This window comes from Oryctolagus cuniculus, chromosome 5, assembly GCF_964237555.1.
Source record: "Oryctolagus cuniculus chromosome 5, mOryCun1.1, whole genome shotgun sequence".
Lineage (NCBI taxonomy): Eukaryota > Metazoa > Chordata > Mammalia > Lagomorpha > Leporidae > Oryctolagus > Oryctolagus cuniculus.
Genome location: NC_091436.1, coordinates 137,848,795 through 137,867,894, shown reverse-complemented (window position 1 = coordinate 137,867,894; position 19,100 = coordinate 137,848,795). Strand labels below are relative to the sequence as shown.

The window sequence follows — 19,100 nt, the reverse complement described above, 5'->3', positions numbered from 1 at the left end:
ATAGAATCAGAAATACAAATCTTAAGTCACAACAGGGTACAAATCAGCCTCTAAATAGATTCCATAAGAAATAAATGTAATAATAAGATTGAAAGGAGACTTACTTGTAGGCTGCCCAGGTCTTGCTTCAATAAAAACAAACAAACAAATTAGTGTGGTTGTATGATGAAACAAATTTCACTTATGTCACTTGTGCCTTATACTGAATAATAGTAGAAACAGGGAGATTAAAGAGAGACCCCTTTGTTTTGGGAATGTTATTCAAGGATGGGTCCACAGCTAGTGATGGAGCACCCTTTTCTATTTTCTATCTAGGTCTCTGGTTAAAATTGAGAAATGTGTCATGCCCTAGCCTATTGAGATACTTTTGTAGCCTTCCCTTCCTTCCTCATTTTCCTCTTACAGTCCCTATTCGCTTTTCTCTCTCTCTCTCTCTCTCTCTCTCTCTCTCTCACACACACACACACACACAGAGAGAGAGAGACAGAAAGAGAGAGACAGAAAGAGAGAGACAGAATTAGATACCTTTATTTTTTTAAGGTGAAAAAATTTCATGTATTTCATATATACAAATTTAAGGGCATAATGATACTTCCCACACTCCCATCCTCCTTCTTTCTTCTATTCTTTTTTCTATTAATTTTTACAGTTACATACTTTCAATGTATTTTATAACCTAAAGCTTAACCCTACACCAAATAAAGAATTCAGCAAATATTAAGTAGGAATACCACTATTCCTCAATAATATAAACAGTACTCAAATCTCAGAATATCTATTTCACTCATATACATTAATGTTTTGTACTCTGTATTTTTTAAAATTTTAAGTTATACAACTTTAATATATTTCATATATACAGATTTAGGAACATAGTGTCACTTCCCTGCTGCCCCAAACCTCCCTCCCTCCCATGCTCCAATGCTTCCTCCCACTCCCTCTCAGATTTCCACTCTTGATTTTTCAGTATACTTAACGATCATATAGTTAACCCTATTCTAAGTAAAGGAGTTCAGCAATAGTATGAAGAGAAAAACAAAATAAAGCAAACACTGTTTCTCAACGGAAGAGACAAGGGCTATAAAAATAATCAGTTCTCAAAATGTCTGTTTCATGCCAATACATTACATTTCAGGTACTCTATTAGTTACCTCAGATCAGGGAAAATATATGATATCTGTCTTTTTTAGGCTTTCTTATTTCACTGAGTATAATAGTTTCGAGTTGTGGCCATCTTGTTACAAAAGACAGGATTTCATTTTTTTTTTACAGCTTATATATACCATAGTATTTTTTTCCAGTCATCAGTTGATGGACATCTTGATTGATTCCATATCTTCGCTATTGTGAATTGTACTGCAGTGAACATAGAAGTACAAATAACTCTCATATGCTGATGTCTTTGGGTTTGGGTAAATTCCCAGGAGCGGGATGGCAGGGTCATATGGTAGGTCTATATTCAGATTTCTGAGGTATCTCCATACTGACTTCCACAGTGGCCATGCCAGTTTACATTCCCACCAACAGTGGATTAGGGTACCTTTTTCTCCACATCCTCACCAACATTTGTCATTTGCTGATTTCTATATGAGGGCCATTCTAACTGGAGAAAGGTGAAACCTCATTGTGGTTTTGATTTGCATTTCCCTAATGGCTAGTGATCTTGAACATTTTTTCATGTGTCTGTTGGTCATTTGAATTTCTTTGAGATATTCCTGTTCAAGACCTTTGCTCATTCCTTAGCTGGATTGTTTGTTTTATTGTTAAATTTCTTGAGCTATTTATAGATCCTGGATGTTAACCCTTTATCAAAGTTGTGTAGTTTGTGAATAATTTCTCCCATTCTGTCAGTCACCTCTTTATTTTGCTGAATGTTTCTTTTGTAGTGCAGAAGCTTCTCAGATTGATGTAATCCCATTTGTCAATTTTGGCTTTGATTTCATGGCCTATGCTTCTGGGATCTTTTTTGAGATTTTTTTACAAGACTGCATATGCGATTCTGTTGCAGAGTTTTCCCAATGTTCTCTAATATTTGATGGTGTCAGGTGATGGATTTAGGTCTTTGATTCATGTTTAAGATTTATTTATTTATTTGAAAGTCAGTTACAGAGGTGAGACAGAGACAAAGAGAGAAAGAGGTCTTCCATCCACTGGTTCACTCACTGCCCAAGTGGCTGCAACAGCTGGAGTGGGCTGATCTGAAGCCAGGAGCCAGGTGTTTTTTCTGGGTTTCTCATGCAGGTGCAGGGACCCACTCAGGCCATTCTATACTGGTTTCCCAGGCTATTGATAGGGAGCTGGATTGGAAGTGGAGCAGCTGGGACTCGAACCAGCACCCATATGGGATGCTGGCACTCCAGGCTACAGTTTACCTGCTGCACCACAGCACCAGCCTCCTTTGATTCATTTTGAGTGGATTTTGGTGTACAGTTTAAAGTAGGGGTATAGTTTCATAGTTTTATGCGTGGAGATCAAGTTTTCCCTGCACTGTTTGTTAAAGGGCCTGTTCTTGCTCCAGGGATTGATTTTAACTCCTATATCAAAGGTAAGAGGATTGTAGATGCATGGATTGATTTCTGGAGTTTCTATTCTGTTACATTCATCTACAAGACTGTTTTTGTGCCAGTACCAGGCTGTTTTGATTATAACTGCCATTTAGTATGTCTTTAAATTAGATATTGTGATGCTTCTGGCTTTGATTTTGGTTCATAAGAGGTCTCTTGTGTTTCTGTATGAATTTTAGCATCTTTTTTTTTTTGATCTGCAAAGAATGTCTTTTTCTAGTTTTGGAATTAAAGACTATTGGTTTCTTAGTGTTAATTTTATAGCCCACAAGTGTACAAAACTCTCTTACAAATCCAATAGTCCCCAATGAAATATTTTGATTCCTCTCTATATAGGATCACATCATCTGCAAACAGGGATAATTTGACTTCCTCTTTTCCAATTTGTATCCCTTTGCTTTCTTTTTCTTGCCTAATGGCTCTCGCTAAAACTTCCAGGATCATATTGAATAGAAGTGGTGATAGCTGTCACCCTTGTCTGGTTCTGGATCTTAATTGGAAATGCTTCCAAGTTTTCCCCGTTCAGTATGATGCTGGCTGTGGATTTGTCATATATTGTGTTGATTGTGTTGAGGAATGTTCCTTCTATAATAAGTTTTTTTAAGGTTTTCATTATTAAGTGATGTATTTTATCAAATGCTTTCTCTGCACATATTGAGATAGTCATATTTTTTTATTCTTCAGTTTGTTAAGGCGATGCATCACATTTATTGATTTGCACCCACTTGGTATGGGTGAACAATTCCTATGTGTTGTTGGATTCGATTAGCTAGCATTTTATTGAGCATTTTTGCATCGATGTTCCTCAAGAATATTTGTCTAGAATCCTCTTTCTCTGTTGTATCTTTTTCTGATTTTGAATTAAGGTGATTTTGAATTAACTCCTCATAGAGGAGTTTGGGAGGATTCTCTTCATTTCAATTGTTTTGAATAGTTTGAGAAGTATATCTCTGCCATCCTCAACCAATGCTCACCTTTGATATGCACAAGTTGTCACTTCTCTGAGAGCAAGTACTGTATTCTCTTTATCAGGCCCATACTTTGCATGGGCTCGGTGAGAACAAGCACTTAATAAATATTTGATGAATGAAGTAAAATTTTCTCCCTTATGTGGCTAGCTTCAGGATATCTTCCTACTTGATCTCTGTTTTCAGTCACCTTTAATCAGAAGAGTTTGTGATTTACCAGTGAAACGTGTATTAGGGCATAAGACAACAGCCAGTGGGGAAGGCGTCACGGGTCACTAGGCTAATCCTCTGCCTGTGGCGCTGGCATCCTGGGGTTCTAGTCCTGGTCGGGGTGCTGGATTCTGTCCCGGTTGCTCCTCTTCCAGTCCAGCTCTCTGCTGTGGCCTGGGAAGGCAGTGGAGGATGGCCCAAGGCTTTCCATTACATTTTTTATTTGATCTTTTGAATACTTCAATATTTAATTTTTATTTCTCTTTAAAATCTCAATTTCATGGGAAAATATTCCTTTAAGTCATGTATGGATTTCTTTTTTTTTTTTTTTAAAGATTCATTTATTTGAAAGGAAGAGCTACAGAGAAGCAGAGGCGGGGGGGGGGGAGAGAGAGAGAGAGAGAGAGAGAGAGAGATCTTCCATCTGCTGGTTCACTCCCCAAATGGCCGCAATAGCCAGAGCTGGGCCCATCTGGAGCCAGGAGCCAGGAGCCAGGAGTCAGGAGCCAGGAGCTTCTTCTGGGTCTCCCATGCAGGTACAGGGCCCAAGAATTTGGGTCGTCTTCTACTGCTTTCCCAAGTCATAGCAGAGAGCTATATTGGAAGTAGATCTCCTGGGTCTCAAATCAACGCCCATATGGGATGCCAGCACTGCAGACTGTTGCTTACCTGCTATGCCACAGCACCAACCCATGGATTTCTTTAATTCATGGATTTGCTTCTGATTACTTCTTTTTTTGAACTTTTATTTAATACATATAAATTTCCAAAGTACAACCTTTGAATTATAGCAGCTTTTCCCCCCATAACTTCCCTCCCACCCTCATCCATCCCATCTCCCACACCCTCTCCCATCCCATTCGTCAAGATTCATTTTCAGTTATCTTTAAGTAATCCTATGATCGATTCTTTTGAATTCAGTTTCTGGCATTTCTTCAATCTCTTTATTTTCACATTCTAGTATTAAAGTATTGTGTTCCTTTGAAAGCATCATGTTGTCATCCTTATTCTTGTTTCTTCAGTTGCTGCATTCATTTTTTGGTATCTCTGGAGACAATTGTTTTTTTTTTTTTCCCTGTGATGGCTTTTAACTGTGGATTAATGGAGTATCTGCTCTTTCAGTGAGTATCTTTTATAATTTTTTTATTTAATAAATATAAATTTCCAAAGTACAGCTTTTGAATTGTTGCAGCTTCCCCCCCATAACCTCCCTCCCACCCGCAAACATCCAATCTCCCACTCCCTCTCTCATCCCATTCTTCATCAATATTCATTTTCAATTATCTTTATATATAGAAGATAAACTTAGTACATACTAAGTAAAGATTTCAACAGACTGCACCCACACAGACACACGAAATATAGAATACTGTTTGAGTAGTAGTTTTACTGTTAATTCTCATAGTACAACACATTAAGGACAGAGATACTACATGGGGAGTAGGTGTACAATGACTCCCGTTGTTGATTTAATAATTGACATTCTTGTTGACACTTTAATTTATGACGTCAGTAATCATCTGAGGCTCTTGTCATGAACTGCCAAGGCTATGGAAGCCTCTTGAGTTCACCAACCCCCATCTTATTTATACAAGGCCATATCAAAGTAGAAGTTCCTTCCTCCCATCAGAGAACGGGGTACCTCCTTCTCCAATGGCCTATTCTTTCCGCTGGAATCTCATTCACTGAGATCTTTCATTCAGTTCATTTTTTTTTTTTTTTGCCACAGTGTCTTGGCTTTCCATGCCTGCAAAACTCTTGGGCCTTTTAGCCAGATCCGAATGCCTTAAGGGTTGATTTTGAGGCTGGAGTGCTGTTTAGGAGTGCTGTCCCTGTTCCAGGCATTGATTTTAGCTCCTTTGTCGTATATGATTTTGTTATAGATGTTTGGATTGATCTCTGGTGTTTCTATTCTGTTCCATTGGTCTATCCATCTGTCCTTGTACCAGTACCAGGCTGTTTTTATTATAACTGCCCTGTAGTATGTCTTGAAGTCTGCAATTGTGATGCCTCTGGTTTTGTTTTTATTGTAAAGGATTGCTTTAGCTATTCATGCTCTCCTGTTTCTCCATATGAATTTAAGCTTCATTCTTTGTACGTCTGTGAAGAATGTCTTTGGTATTTTGATTGGTATCACATTGAACCTTTGGGATTGGCTTATTTCACTCAGCATAATGTTTTTCAAATTCCTAACAGGGATCACTTTTCAGTTACCTATAAATTGCTTTCAAGAGAATGGACATTTTGATGATATTGATTCTTCCAATCCATGAACATGGCAGATTTTTCCATTTTTTTGTCTCTTCTTCTATTTCTTTCTATAATGTTTTGTAATTTTCATCATAGAGATCTTTGATATCCTTGGTTAAATTTAGCCCAAGGTACTTGATTGTTTTTGTGGCTATTGTGAATGGGATTAATCTTAGAAGTTCTTCCTTCTTTGTATCCTGCTACTTTACCAAACTCTTCTATGAGTTCCAATAGTCTCTTAGAGGAATTTTTTGGATCCCCTATATATAGGATCATGTCATCTCAAATAGGGATAGTTTGACTTCCTCCTTTCCAATTTTTATCCCTTCAATTTCTTTTTCTTGCCTGATGGCTCTGGCTAAAACTTCTAGGACTATATTGAATAGCAATGGTGAGAGTGGGCATCCTTGTCTAGTGCCAATGGAAATGCCTCCAACTTTTCCCCATTCAATATAATGTTGGCCATGGGTTTATCATAAATTGCCTTAATTGTGTTGAGGATTGTTCCTTCTAACCCCAATTTTCTTAGAGTTTTCATCATGAAAGGGTGTTGTATTTTGTCAAATGCTTTCTCTATATCTATTGAGATAATCATATGATTTTTGTTGCTCAATTTGTGATGTATCACATTGATTGATTTTTGAATATTGAACCATCCCTGCATACCAGGGATAAATCCCACTTGGTCTGGGTGAATGAACTTTCTGATGTGTAGTTGGATTCGGTTGGCCAAGATTTTTTTTTTAACTTTTATTTAATGAATATACGTTTCCAAAGTACGAATAATGGATTACTATGGCTTCCCCCCCATACCGTCCCTCCCACCCACAACCCTCCCCTTTCCCACTCCCTCTCCCCTTCCATTCACATCAAGATTCATTTTCGATTATCTTAATATACAGAAGATCAGCTTAGTATACATTAAGTAAGGATTTCAACAGTTTGCTCCCACACAGAAACATAAAGTGAAAAATAATAGATGATTTTTTTTTTAATGATGATGAAATCAGATCAGACCTATTGTCATGTTTAATCCCAGTGAGAGTCAAGTTGGGAGTTGATAGTTTCTTTTCTTTTCTTTTCTTTCTTTTTTTTTTTTTTTACAGAGGATCAGTTTAGTATGCATGAAGTAAAGATTTCAACAGTTTGCACCCCCATAGAAACAAAAAGTGAAATATATTATTTGAGTACTCGTTATAGCATTAAATCTCAATGCACAGCACATTAAGGACAGAGATCCTACATGAGGAGTAAGTGCACAGTGACTCCTGTTGTTGACTTTACCAATTGACACTCCTGTCTATGGCATCAGTAATCTCCCTATGCTCCAGTCATGAGTTTCCAAGGCTATGGAAGCCCTCTGAGTTCTCCGACTCTTATCTTGTTTAGACAAGGTCATAGTCAAAGTGGAGGTTCTCTCCTCCCTTCAGAGAAAGGTACCTCCTTCTTTGAAGACCTGTTCTTTCCACTGAGATCTCACTCACAGAGATCTTTTGCCAGAGTGTCTTGGCTTTCCATGCCTGAAATACTCTCATGGGCTTTTCAGCCAGATCTGAATGCCTTTAGGGCTGATTCTGAGGCCAGAGTGCTATTTAGGACATCTGCCATTCTATGAGTCTGCTGAGTATCTCACTTCCCATGTTGGATCACTCTCCCCTTTATTTATTCTATCGGTTAGTGTTAGCAGGTACTAGACTTGCTTATGTGCTCCCTTTGACTCTTAGTCCTTTCATTATGATCAATTGCGAACTGAAATTGATCACTTGGACTAGTGAGATGGCATTGGTACATGCCACCTTGATGGGATTAAATTGGAGTCCCCTGGTATGTTTCTAACTCTACCATTTGGGGCAAGTCAGCTTGAGCATGTCCCAAATTATATATCTCTTCCCTCTCTTATTCCTACTCTTATGTTTAACAGGGATCACATTTCAGTTAAATTTCAACACTTAAAATAACTGTGTGATAATTACAGAATTAAACCAGTCATATTAAGTAGAACAGACAAAAAAAACTACTAAGAGGGATAATGTATTAAGTTGTTCATTAACAGTCAGGGCTATGCTGATCAAGTCACCGTTTCCCATAGTGTCCATTCCACTTCAACAGGTTTCCTTTTTGGTGTTCAGTCAGTTGTCACCCATCAGGGAGAACATATGGTATTTGTCCCTTTGGGACTGGCTTATTTCACTCAGCATGATGTGTTCCAGATTCCTCCATTTTGTTGCAAATGACTGGATTTCGTTGTTTCTTACTGCGGTATAGTATTCTAAAGAGTACATATCCCATAATTTCTTTATCCAGTCTACCGTTGATGGGCATTTAGGTTGGTTCCAGGTCTTAGCTATTGTGAATTGAGCTGCAATAAACATTAGGCTGCAGACCGCTTTTTTGTTTGCCAATTTAAATTCCTTTGGGTAAATTCCAAGGAGTGGGATGGCTGGGTCGAACGGTAGGGTTATCTTCAGGTTTCTGAGGAATCTCCAGACTGACTTCCATAGTGGCTTGACCAGTTTGCATTCCCACCAACAGTGGGTTAGTGTCCCTTTTTCCCCACATCCTCGCCAGCATCTGTTGTTGGTAGATTTCTGCATGTGAGCCATTCTAACCGGGGTGAGGTGGAACCTCATTGTGGTTTTGATTTGCATTTCCCTGATTGCTAATGACCTTGAACATTTTTTCATGTGCCTGTTGGCCATTTGGATTTCCTCTTTTGAAAAATGTCTATTGAGGTCCTTGGCCCATCTCTTAATTGGGTTGTTGGTTTTGTTTTTGTGGAGTTTCTTGATCTCTTTGTAGATTCTGGTTATTAACCCTTTATCTGTTGCATAGTTTGCAAATATTTTTTGCCATTCTGTCAGTTGTCTCTTCACTCTCCTGACTGTTTCTTTTGCAGTACAGAAACTTCTCAATTTGATGCAATCCCAATAGTTAATTTTGGCTTTGACTGCCTGTGCCTCCCGGGTCTTTTCCAGAAACTCTTTGCCTGTGCCAATATCTTGAAGGGTTTCTCCAATGTTCTCTAGTAACTTGATGGTGTCAGGTCGTAGATTTAGGTCTTTTATCCATGTTGAGTGGATTTTTGTGTAAGGTGTAAGGTAGGGGTCTTGCTTCATGCTTCTGCACGTGGAAATCCAATTTTCCCAGCACCATTTATTGAATAGACTGTCCTTGCTCAAGGAATTAGTTTTAGATCCTTGATCAAATCTAAGTTGGCTGTAGATGTTTGGGTTGATTTCTGGTATTTCAATTCTGTTCCATTGGTCTATCCATCTGTTTCTGTACCAGTACCATGCTGTTTTGATTACAACTGCCCTGTAGTATGTCCTGAAATCTGGTATTGTGATGCCTCCGGCTTTGTTTTTGTTGTACAAGATTGCTTTAGCTATTCGAGGTCTCTTGTGCCTCCATATAAATTTCAGCACCAATTTTTCCAGATCTGAGAAGAAGGTCTTCGGTATCTTGATTGGTATTGCATTGAATCTATAAATTGCTTTTGGGAGAATGGACATTTTGATGATATTGATTCTTCCAATCCATGAGCATGGAAGATTTTTCCATTTTTTGGTATCCTCTTCTATTTCTTTCTTTAAGGTTTTGTAATTCTCATCATAGAGATCTTTAACGTCCTTGGTTAAGTTTATTCCAAGGTATTTGATTATTTTTGTAGCTATTGTGAATGGGATTGATCTTAGAAGTTCTTCCTCAGCCATGGCATTGTCTGTGTATACAAAGGCTGTTGATTTTTGTGCATTGATTTTATACCCTGCTACTTTGCCAAACTCTTCTATGAGTTCCAATAGTCTCTTGGTAGAGTTCTTTGGGTCCCCTAAATACAGAATCATGTCATCTGCAAAGAGGGATAGTTTGAGTTCTTCCTTCCCAATTCGTATCCCTTTAATTTCTTTTTCTTGCCTAATAGCTCTGGCTAGAACCTCCAGAACTATATTGAATAGCAGTGGTGAGAGTGGGCATCCCTGTCTGGTCCCAGATCTCAGTGGAAATGCTTCCAACTTTTCCCCATTCAATAGGATGTTGGCTGTGGGTTTTTCATAGATTGCTTTGATTGTATTGAGGAATGTTCCTTCCAAACCCAGTTTGCTTAGAGTTTTCATCATGAACGGATGTTGTATTTTATCAAATGCTTTCTCGGCATCTATTGAGATAATCATATGGTTTTTCTTCTGCAGTCTGTTAATGTGGTGTATCACATTGATTGTCTTGCGCACATTAAACCATCCCTGCATACCAGGGATAAATCCCACTTGGTCTGGGTGGATGATCTTTCTGATGTGTTGTTGCATTCTATTGGCGAGAATTTTATTGAGGATTTTTGCATCTATGTTCATCAGGGATATTGGTCTGTAATTCTCTTTCAGTGCTGCATCTTTCTCTGGCTTAGGAATTAAGGTGATGCTGGCTTCATAGAAAGAATTTGGGAGGATTCCCTCTTCTTCGATTGTTCTGAATAGTTTGAGAAGAATTGGAGTTAGTTCTTCTTTAAATGTCTGGTAGAATTCAGCAGTGAATCCATCTGGTCCTGGGCTTTTCTTTGTTGGGAGGGCCTTTATTACTGTTTCAATTTCTGTCTCAGTTATGGGTCTGTTTAGGTTTTCGATGTCTTCCTGGTTCAATTTAGGTAGGTTGCATGTGTCCAGGAATCTATCCATTTCTGATAGGTTTCCCTGTTTGCTGGCATACAAGTCCTTGTAGTAATTTCTGATGATTCTTTTTATTTCTGTGGTGTCTGTTGTTACATTTCCTTTTTCATCTCTGATTTTATTGATTTGGGTCTTTTCTCTTCTTTTTTTAGTTAGTTGGGCCAATGGGGTGTCAATTTTGTTTATTTTTTCAAAAAACCAGCTCCTCGTTTGGCTGATTTCTTGTAATGTTTTTCTTGATTCAATCCTGTTGATTTCTTCTCTGATTTTAATTATTTCTCTTCTCCTACTAGATTTGGGTCTGGTTTGCTGTAGGTTTTCTAGATCCTTGAGGTGAATAGAAAGCTCATCTATTTGGTGCCTTTCCAATTTCTTGATGTAGGCACCTATTGATATAAACTTTCCTCTTAACACTGCTTTTGCTGCGTCCCATAAGTTTTGGTATGTTGTGCTGTTATCCTCATTTACTTCCAGAAAGTTTTTGATTTCTCTTTTGATTTCTTCTATGACCCATTGTTCATTCAGGAGCATGTTGTTCAATCTCCATGTGTTTGCGTATGCTCTAGGGATTCCTGAGTTGTTCATTTCCAACTTCATTCCTTTATGGTCTGAGAAGCTGCATGGTATGATTCTAATTCTTTTGAATTTGCTGAGACTTGCTTTATGGCCTAGTATGTGGTCAATCCTAGAGAAGGTTCCATGTACTGCTGAGAAGAATGTATAATCTTTAGCTGTAGGATTGAAAGTTCTGTATATATCTGTTAGATCCATTTGGGCTATAGTGTCGTTTAAATCTACTGTATCCTTGTTGATCTTCTGTCCTATTGATCTGTCTATTTCTGAGAGTGGAGTATTGAAGTCCCCCAGTACTATTGTATTGGGGTCTAAGTCTCCCTTTAAGTCCGTTAACAAATCTTTTAGATAAACCGGTGCCCTGTAGTTAGGTGCATATACATTGATAATTGTTATATCTTCCTGTTGAATTGATCCCTTAATCATTATGTAGTGTCCCTCTTTGTCTCTCTTAACGGTTTTTGTGGTAAAGTTTATGGTGTCTGATATTAAGATGGCTACGCCCGCTCTTTTTTCATTTCTGTTGGCATGGTATATCTTTTTCCAGCCTTTCACTTTCAGTCTGTATGGATCTTTGTTGGAAAGATGTGTTTCTTGTAAGCAGCAAATAGATGGGTTTTGTTCCTTAACCCAATCAGCCAATTGGTGTCTTTTAACTGGACAGTTCAGGCCATTCACGTTCAATGTGACTAATGATAAGTGGTAACTTTGCCCTGCCATTTGCCAAAAATAAGTTCTAATATATGCTTTGAATTCCCTGTGATCTTTTGCTGTGAGGTTTCCTTCCTTGGTTTCCTTCCTTTACCTTCTTTCATATTGATGACCGTGTTTCTTTGTTTCTGTGTGTAACACATCTTTAAGCATCTTTTGCAGGGCTGGACGAGTGGCAACAAATTCTTTCAATTTCTGTTTGTTATGAAAAGTCTTTATTTCACCTTCATTCACAAATGATAGCTTTGCAGGATATAATATTCTGGGCTGGCAGTTGTTCTCTCTTAGTACCTGGGCTATATCTCGCCATTCCCTCCTAGCTTGTAGGGTTTCTGATGAGAAGTCAGCTGTGAGTCTGATTGGAGATCCTCTGAGAGTAATCTGACGTTTCTCTCTTGCACATTTTAGGATCTTTTCTTTATGTTTCACTTTGGAGAGTTTAATTACAACGTGTCGTGGTGAGGGTCTCTTTTGGTCGTGTTTATTAGGGGTTCTGTGAGCTTCCTGTACTAGGAATTCTCTGTCCTTCTCCAAACCTGGGAAATTTTCTGCTAATATCTCACTAAAAAGGCCTTCTAATCCTTTCTCCCTCTCCATGCCTTCAGGAACTCCTAGAACCCGAATGTTGGGTTTTTTAATAGTATCCTGAAGATTCCCGACAATATGTTTTAGATTTCTAATTTCCTCGTCTTTTCTTTGGTCTGACTGTATCCTTTCCTGTTCTCTGTCTTCTAAGTCCGATATTCTCTCTTCTGCTTCTCCCATTCTGTTTGTAAGGCTCTCTATTGTGTTTTTCATTTGATCTATTGAATTCTTCACTTCAGTCACTATCCCAGTTTCCTGTTGTACTAGTTGTTTCGTTTCATTTTGATTCCTCCTTAATATTTCATTTTCACGAGAGAGATTTTCTATCTTGTCCATTAAGGATTTCTGTAGTTCAAGAATTTGTTTTTGAGAACTTCTTAATGTTCTTATCAATTTTTTGAGATCTGCTTCTTGCATTTCTTCTATGTCATCATCCTCAGAATCTTGAATTGGGGTGTCTTTTTCATTTGAGGGCTTCATGGTGACTTCCTTGTTTTTATTACCTTGGTTTTTGCGTTTGTTATTTGCCATATTGGAGATATTTGGTTTCTTCACTGTGGTGCTTTTTCTTGTTATACTATGACTCTAGATTAAGTGGACTACCTGTTTTTGATGGAGCCTTAGGGCTTGAGATGTGTGTGGCCTGAGAGCTCTGTTTGGTGTGCCAAAGGTGACACTCCCAGGTTAGGCGTGGTAAACCTCTCTCTCTCTCTCTCTCTCTCTCTCTCTTTTTTTGATTCAAAAGGGAAGTTATTCTGCACAGCTGAACGAAGTTGGAGGTAGTTAGCAGGCAAATGATATACCCACAGGAGCCAGAGATCAGAAGCTCTTTCCCAAGGACCACACAGGGAATCTGTTTGGCCCTTAGAGTGGGCTCAAATTCTCCTTCAGTCTCCCACTGGGTTGCCAAAGTTACGGAATTGTAGCGTCTCTGGAGAGTGCTCACGTGAATTCCGTGAGTTCTCTCCCCCACCGTCTCTTTTTTCACAGTCTCAGTTCAGTAGCACCATAAATTTACTAGGTCCTAATCTCCTGTTAATTCGCCCCACCCAGAGTCAGGTTTTACTGCTAGGCTCAGGGCCGGTGCAGACCTGAGGTCGCTCTGCTTATGACGTATGTCCAAGATGGCGCCTGCTCTTTGTCTTGCTCGCCCTTGAGAGGTGAGTGGAGAGAGAGAAACCCGTGTCCATACCAGTCACCTTTTTTTTTTCCCTCTCTCTCTCTTCCAGTTAGCTTGGTGAAGTCCCCCCCGCCCCGGGGGTCGTTCCCTCTAGTCTCCTCTCTCCGCTTGCCTGCCAGTGTCTCGGGTTATTGAGGTTCGGCTCACCTCGCGTTCCAGCGCTGGTGTGTTGAGTCTGCCGCTGGTGTCCCGAACTGTGGGCTCCCACGCTCTCCACGCAGGTCTGCTCCCCTTCCAGCGCCGTTGTGTGGACTTGGAGCCCTGGACGTCCCAAGTCTCCCCGCTGTTGCACTCCCCTTCGAGCACTTGCGCGCAGACCCTGCAGCTTGCGCAGCTCAGTCCCGCGGCTTGGCTTCCGCGGCTCAGTCCCACGGCTCGATCCTGCGGCTCGGCTTTCGCGCGCGGTGGGCGACCTTGTTCTCCCAGTAGGTCCTCCGATTCACGCCCACTGGATCCAGAAGAGTTTTGTCTGCAATATTTTCCTGGTTCTTTTTTCTGAGGCTACCGTAACTCCCCTTTTATTAAACTAAATTTTCCCGGACTATCGGTGCGCGCCCTCACTATTCCGCCATCTTGGCTCTGCCCCCGTATAACTCGGTTGGCCAAGATTTTGTTGATAATTTTGTATCTATGTTCATCAGGGAGATAGGTCTATAATTTTCTTTCTCTATTGCATCTTTTCCAGGCTTAGGAATTAAGGTGATATCAGCTCATAGAAAGAATTTTGGAGGATTCCCTCCCTTCCAATTGTTTTGAATAATTTGAGAAGAACTGGGGTGTTTTTCTTTAAATGTCTGGTAGAATTCAGTGGTGAAGCCATCCGGTCCTGGGCTCTTCTTTTTTGGTAGTGCATTTATTACTGATTCTGTTTGTTTCATGGTTATGGGTGTATTTATGTTTTCTATATCATCATGGCTCAGTTTAGGAAGGTTGTATATTTCCAGGAATCTATCAATTTTTCAAGGATCCCCAATTTGTTGGCATACATCTCTTTGTAGTGGTATCTGATGATTCTTTTTATTTCTGTTGGGTCTGTTGTTACATTTCCATTACCATCTTTAATTTTATAGATTTGGGTCTTCTCTCTCCTTTTTTGGTTAGTTGGGCCAATGGTGTGTCAATTTTGTTTATTTTTTCAAAGAAGCAGCTCTTGGTTTTGCTGATCTTTTGTATTTTTTTTTTTTTTGGTTTCAATTCTGTTTATTTTTTCTCTAATCTTTAGTATTTTTTTTTCTTCTGCTGGGTTTGGGTTTGGTTTGCTGCTGTTTTTCCAAATCCTTGAGGTACATGTACAGGTCATTTGTTTGGTTCTTTTCCAGTTTCTTGATGTAGGCACCAATTTCTATAAACTTTCCTCTTAGCACTGCTTTTGCTGTATTCCACAAGTTTTGATAAGTTGTATTTTCTTTTTTTTTTTTTTTTTTTTGACAGGCAGAGTGGATAGTGAGAGAGAGAGAGACAGAGAGAGAAAGGTCTTCCTTTGCCGTTGGTTCACCCTCCAATGGCCGCCGCTGCAGCCGGCGCACCGCGCTGATCCTGGCAGGAGCCAGGAGCCAGGTGCTTTTCCTGGTCTCCCATGGGGTGCAGGGCCCAAGCACCTGGGCCATCCTACACTGCACTCCCTGGCCATAGCAGAGAGCTGGCCTGGAAGAGGGGCAACCGGGACAGAATCCGGCGCCCCAACCGGGACTAGAACCCGGTGTGCCGGCGCCGCAAGGTGGAGGATTAGCCTATTGAGCCACGGCGCCGGCTCGATAAGTTGTATTTTCATTTTCATTTGTTTCTAGAAATTTTTTGATTTCGCTTTTGATTTCTTCTATGACCCACTATTCATTCAGAATCATGTTGTTCATTCTCCATGTGTTTGCATATGATGCAAAGATTCCTGAGTTGTTGATTTTGAGTTTCATTGCGTTATGATCTGAGAAGATGCATGGTATAATTTTAATATTTTTGAGTTTGCTGAGGCTCCCTTTATAGCCTAGCATATGGTCAATCCTAAAGTATGTTCCATGTACTGGGGATAAATTTGTGAACTCTGGCTGTGGGGTTGAAGGCTCTGAAGATATCTACTAGGTTTATTTGGTCTATAGCATCAATTAGCTTTGTTGTTTCCTTGTCGGCTTTCTGTCTGGTTGATCTGTCCATTGGTGAAAGTAGGGTGTTGAAGTCCAATGTTACTATTGTATTTGAGTCTATATCGCCCTTTAAGTCCTTTAGTAATTATAAAGTAAGTAACCAGGCGCCCTGTAATTAGGTGCATATACATTTATAATATTAATGTGTTCATGTTGGATTGATCCTTTAATCATTATATAATATCCTTCTTTGTCTCTTTTAATAGTTTTTGTGTTAAGGTCTATTTTGTCTGATATTAGGATGGCCACACTATCTCTGTTTTGTTTCTGTTAGCTTGGAATATTTTTTTCCATCCTTTCACTTTTAGTCTGCATGCATATTTGCTGATAAGGTATGTTTCCTGAAAGCAGCAAATAGATGGAATTTCTTTTTTAATCCAATCAGCTAGTCTGTGTCTCTTTGTTGTAGAGTTGAGGCCATTTACATTCAGTGTGACTATTGTTAAATGCTGTATTTTTCCAGTCAGGTTTCTTTAAAAGAGCTGTTTATGTATTTTGAGATTTGTTTGTAGTTTAGTTGGGTCATTTTCTACTTTAGTCTTTTTTGTAGTGAAGTTCGTGTTTCTGTATTTCTGTTGCAGCATGTCTTTGAGCCAGTGTTGTTGAGCTGGATGCAAGGATACAATTTCTTTCAGTTTCTGTCGTGGAAGATCTTTATTTCCCCTTAATTCATAAATGACAGCTTTGCAGGGTACAGTATTCTAGGTTGGCAGTGTTTATCTTTTAAAACTTGGAATATATCATGCCATTGTCTCCTTGCCTGTGGTGTTTGTGGTGAGAAGTCTGGGGTGAGTCTGATTGAATTATCTCTGGATGTGATTTGCCATTTCTCTCTGGCATATTTTAGGATTTGTTCTTTGTGTTTCACTGAGCTGAATGTTGCCACAATGTGTTGCAGTGAATTTCTCTTCTGGTCTATTTTGTTGGGGTTCCTGTGTACTTGTTGAATTTGGTTGTTTCTTTCAATTTGCCTATGTTGGAAGTTTTCTGATATTATTTCATTGAAAATGCTTTCCAATCTATTCTCTCTTTCCACACCTTCAGGGACTCCTGTTATCAGGACATTACAATGCTTGATTGAATCTTGTAGGTCTCCAACTGTATTTTTTGATTTTCTAATTTCTTCTTCCTGTGTTTGATCTGACTGTATTATTTTTGGAAGTTTGTCTTCAAGTTCTGATATTCACTCTTCTATTTCATCTGTTCAATTTCTGAGGGATTCCACAGTGTTTTTTATATGGTCAATTGAGTTTTTCATTTCCAGTATTTCATTCTGGCTTCTCTTTACGATCTCTAATCCTTGGGCATGCTTTTCATTCAAATCTTGAATCTGTTTCTCATTACTTCTAAGTAATCTGTTATTAATTTTCTGAATTCCTTTTCAGGCATGACTTCAAATTCTTCTTCTTCAGTCTCTATTATGGACGGTTTAGCCTACTCCATTGGTGAGTTCATAGGTTCTTCTGTATTCTTATTCAGGATTTTTCCTTTGTTCTTCAGATTTTTATTTGGTTTAATTTTCAGGTTGATTTCCCTCTGCTATGGGTCTGTAGCAATAGCCAGCAGAAGCAGGCAGCTCCTCCTTCTAGTGTTTGTTGATTTCTGGTAACTTGAGTAGGCTGGTACCGGGGCTTTGAGGTACCAAGCTCTGCCCCCTGGGGCTGGTCTCCCTGTTCCTTTGTTTTCCCTAAAGTGCTTGGGCCTCCTTTATTCAGCCCCCTGTAACTGTGTCCCCTGCACGAAGAGTGGGGATTTGCTCCAAACTGCTGTGGTCCTTGTTCCCTGGGTGGTGTGGTCCCCACCACTGAAGTTCGCGTGTTTGGGAGGCAAAAGCAGAGTTTGCTCTCTTTCACACCCAAAGTAAGCAAACAAGATGGCTGCTCTCTGCCTGCTGCAGCTCTGGTTGTGGTGGGTGGGAGGGAGACACTGAGGGATTGTGGCATGTTCAGTCTCTCAGTTCGTCCCCCTGGATCACACCCTCTTCCTGCAGGTGCTATTCACTATGTTTTGATTTCCTTCCCCACTCAACCATGCATGTGTCTCACCTGCCCATCCCAGGGTAGGTCAGAGGTGGCAGCGGCAGTGGCGGCAGCAGTGGCATTAGAGGCAGCAGCAGTCATCCTCCCACTGGTTCTTTGTTCCGTTCTCTTTCTGCAGTTCTGGGCACCTTTACCTGGGCATGCATTCTCTGGCGTGCTCCCATGTCACTCTGCGCCAACCTTTCATGGTTCTGTCGCCTGACTGTCCCCTCTATTCATCAATTTCTCTCTGCATGACTCAGCACACCTTGCTGCTATACTGCCATCTTCAGCCCCTCTCCCATTGTCTCTCAGTGAGTATCTTGAGGCATGTGCTGGGTGTAGCTAGGGAGCTCTGTTCAGTGCTCCAGTGTGAGGGGAGTGTCCAAAGTGACACTGAAGTTGGGCATGGTAAATATCTTCTTCTTCTTTTTTTTTCAATCAGAGGGGTTCATTAATCTGCTCTGTTGGTGTAGTCTCATGCTCACTTCCTCTCTTCCAAGGAGACCAATACTTGGTCACTAGCCCCAGTGGGTATAATATTTGTTCAAAACTGCCACAAGAACCACACAAAGGATCCATGCAGTCCTAGGTGTGAGCATGGATCCTACAGCAATGACCCTCACTAGGAATTCTGGGTGCCCTGAGCATGTGGAGCTGAGCACAGTGACTACTCAAGGGCCCAGTCACACCCTGTGCCCTCATACGCAGACACAGCGTTTTCACAGTCCTAACACACAAGGCTCTCATAGTCAGGAGCACCCAGCCCCCTGTCAATTCTCCCAACCAGACTCAGGCATCTCATCTCCAATCAGCTGATTGCTTGGTGTGCGGACACAAACTGTTACAGCTGTTATGTATGTCCCAAGCACTTTGCATTATTTTCTGTGGGATTTTTCTTTTCTCAAACTTGTATCTTCATTACTCTTAAGAGTTCATAACATCACTCATGCTACAAGTCCAAGTCACCTGCTTCCTTTTTGTGACTCCCATATGCACTCTCCCAGCTAAGTCCTGTCCATTCTACCTCAACAGTCTTCCCATCCCTCCTCTTAACCTAGGCAATTTCAGTAGGCTCTCAGCTTCACTTAACCTCTTCTTACTCCATACTACTTTATATATACAATACTAGATTCATCTTATGGAAACATAAGCTCTGACCATGTATCCCACATGTGTTCTATCTCCCCTACTAGACTGTAAGCTCCTTATGGGCAGGATCTATGTCTGTCATCTTTGTAT

The 19,100-nt window shown here is 40.1% G+C and overlaps 1 protein-coding gene across 37 annotated transcripts in view; it reads right to left on the bottom strand.

The window, feature by feature from the left end:
- The window catches only part of TSBP1 (testis expressed basic protein 1), a 122,231-nt gene that overhangs the window by 53,416 nt on the left and 49,715 nt on the right, over positions 1–19,100 (bottom strand). For all 37 annotated transcript variants that reach the window (XM_070074716.1, XM_070074729.1, XM_070074720.1 and 34 more), the window contains one exon: positions 105–125. In XM_070074716.1, coding sequence (XP_069930817.1) covers positions 105–125 — 21 coding nt within the window. The remainder of the gene's footprint in view (positions 1–104; positions 126–19,100) is intronic.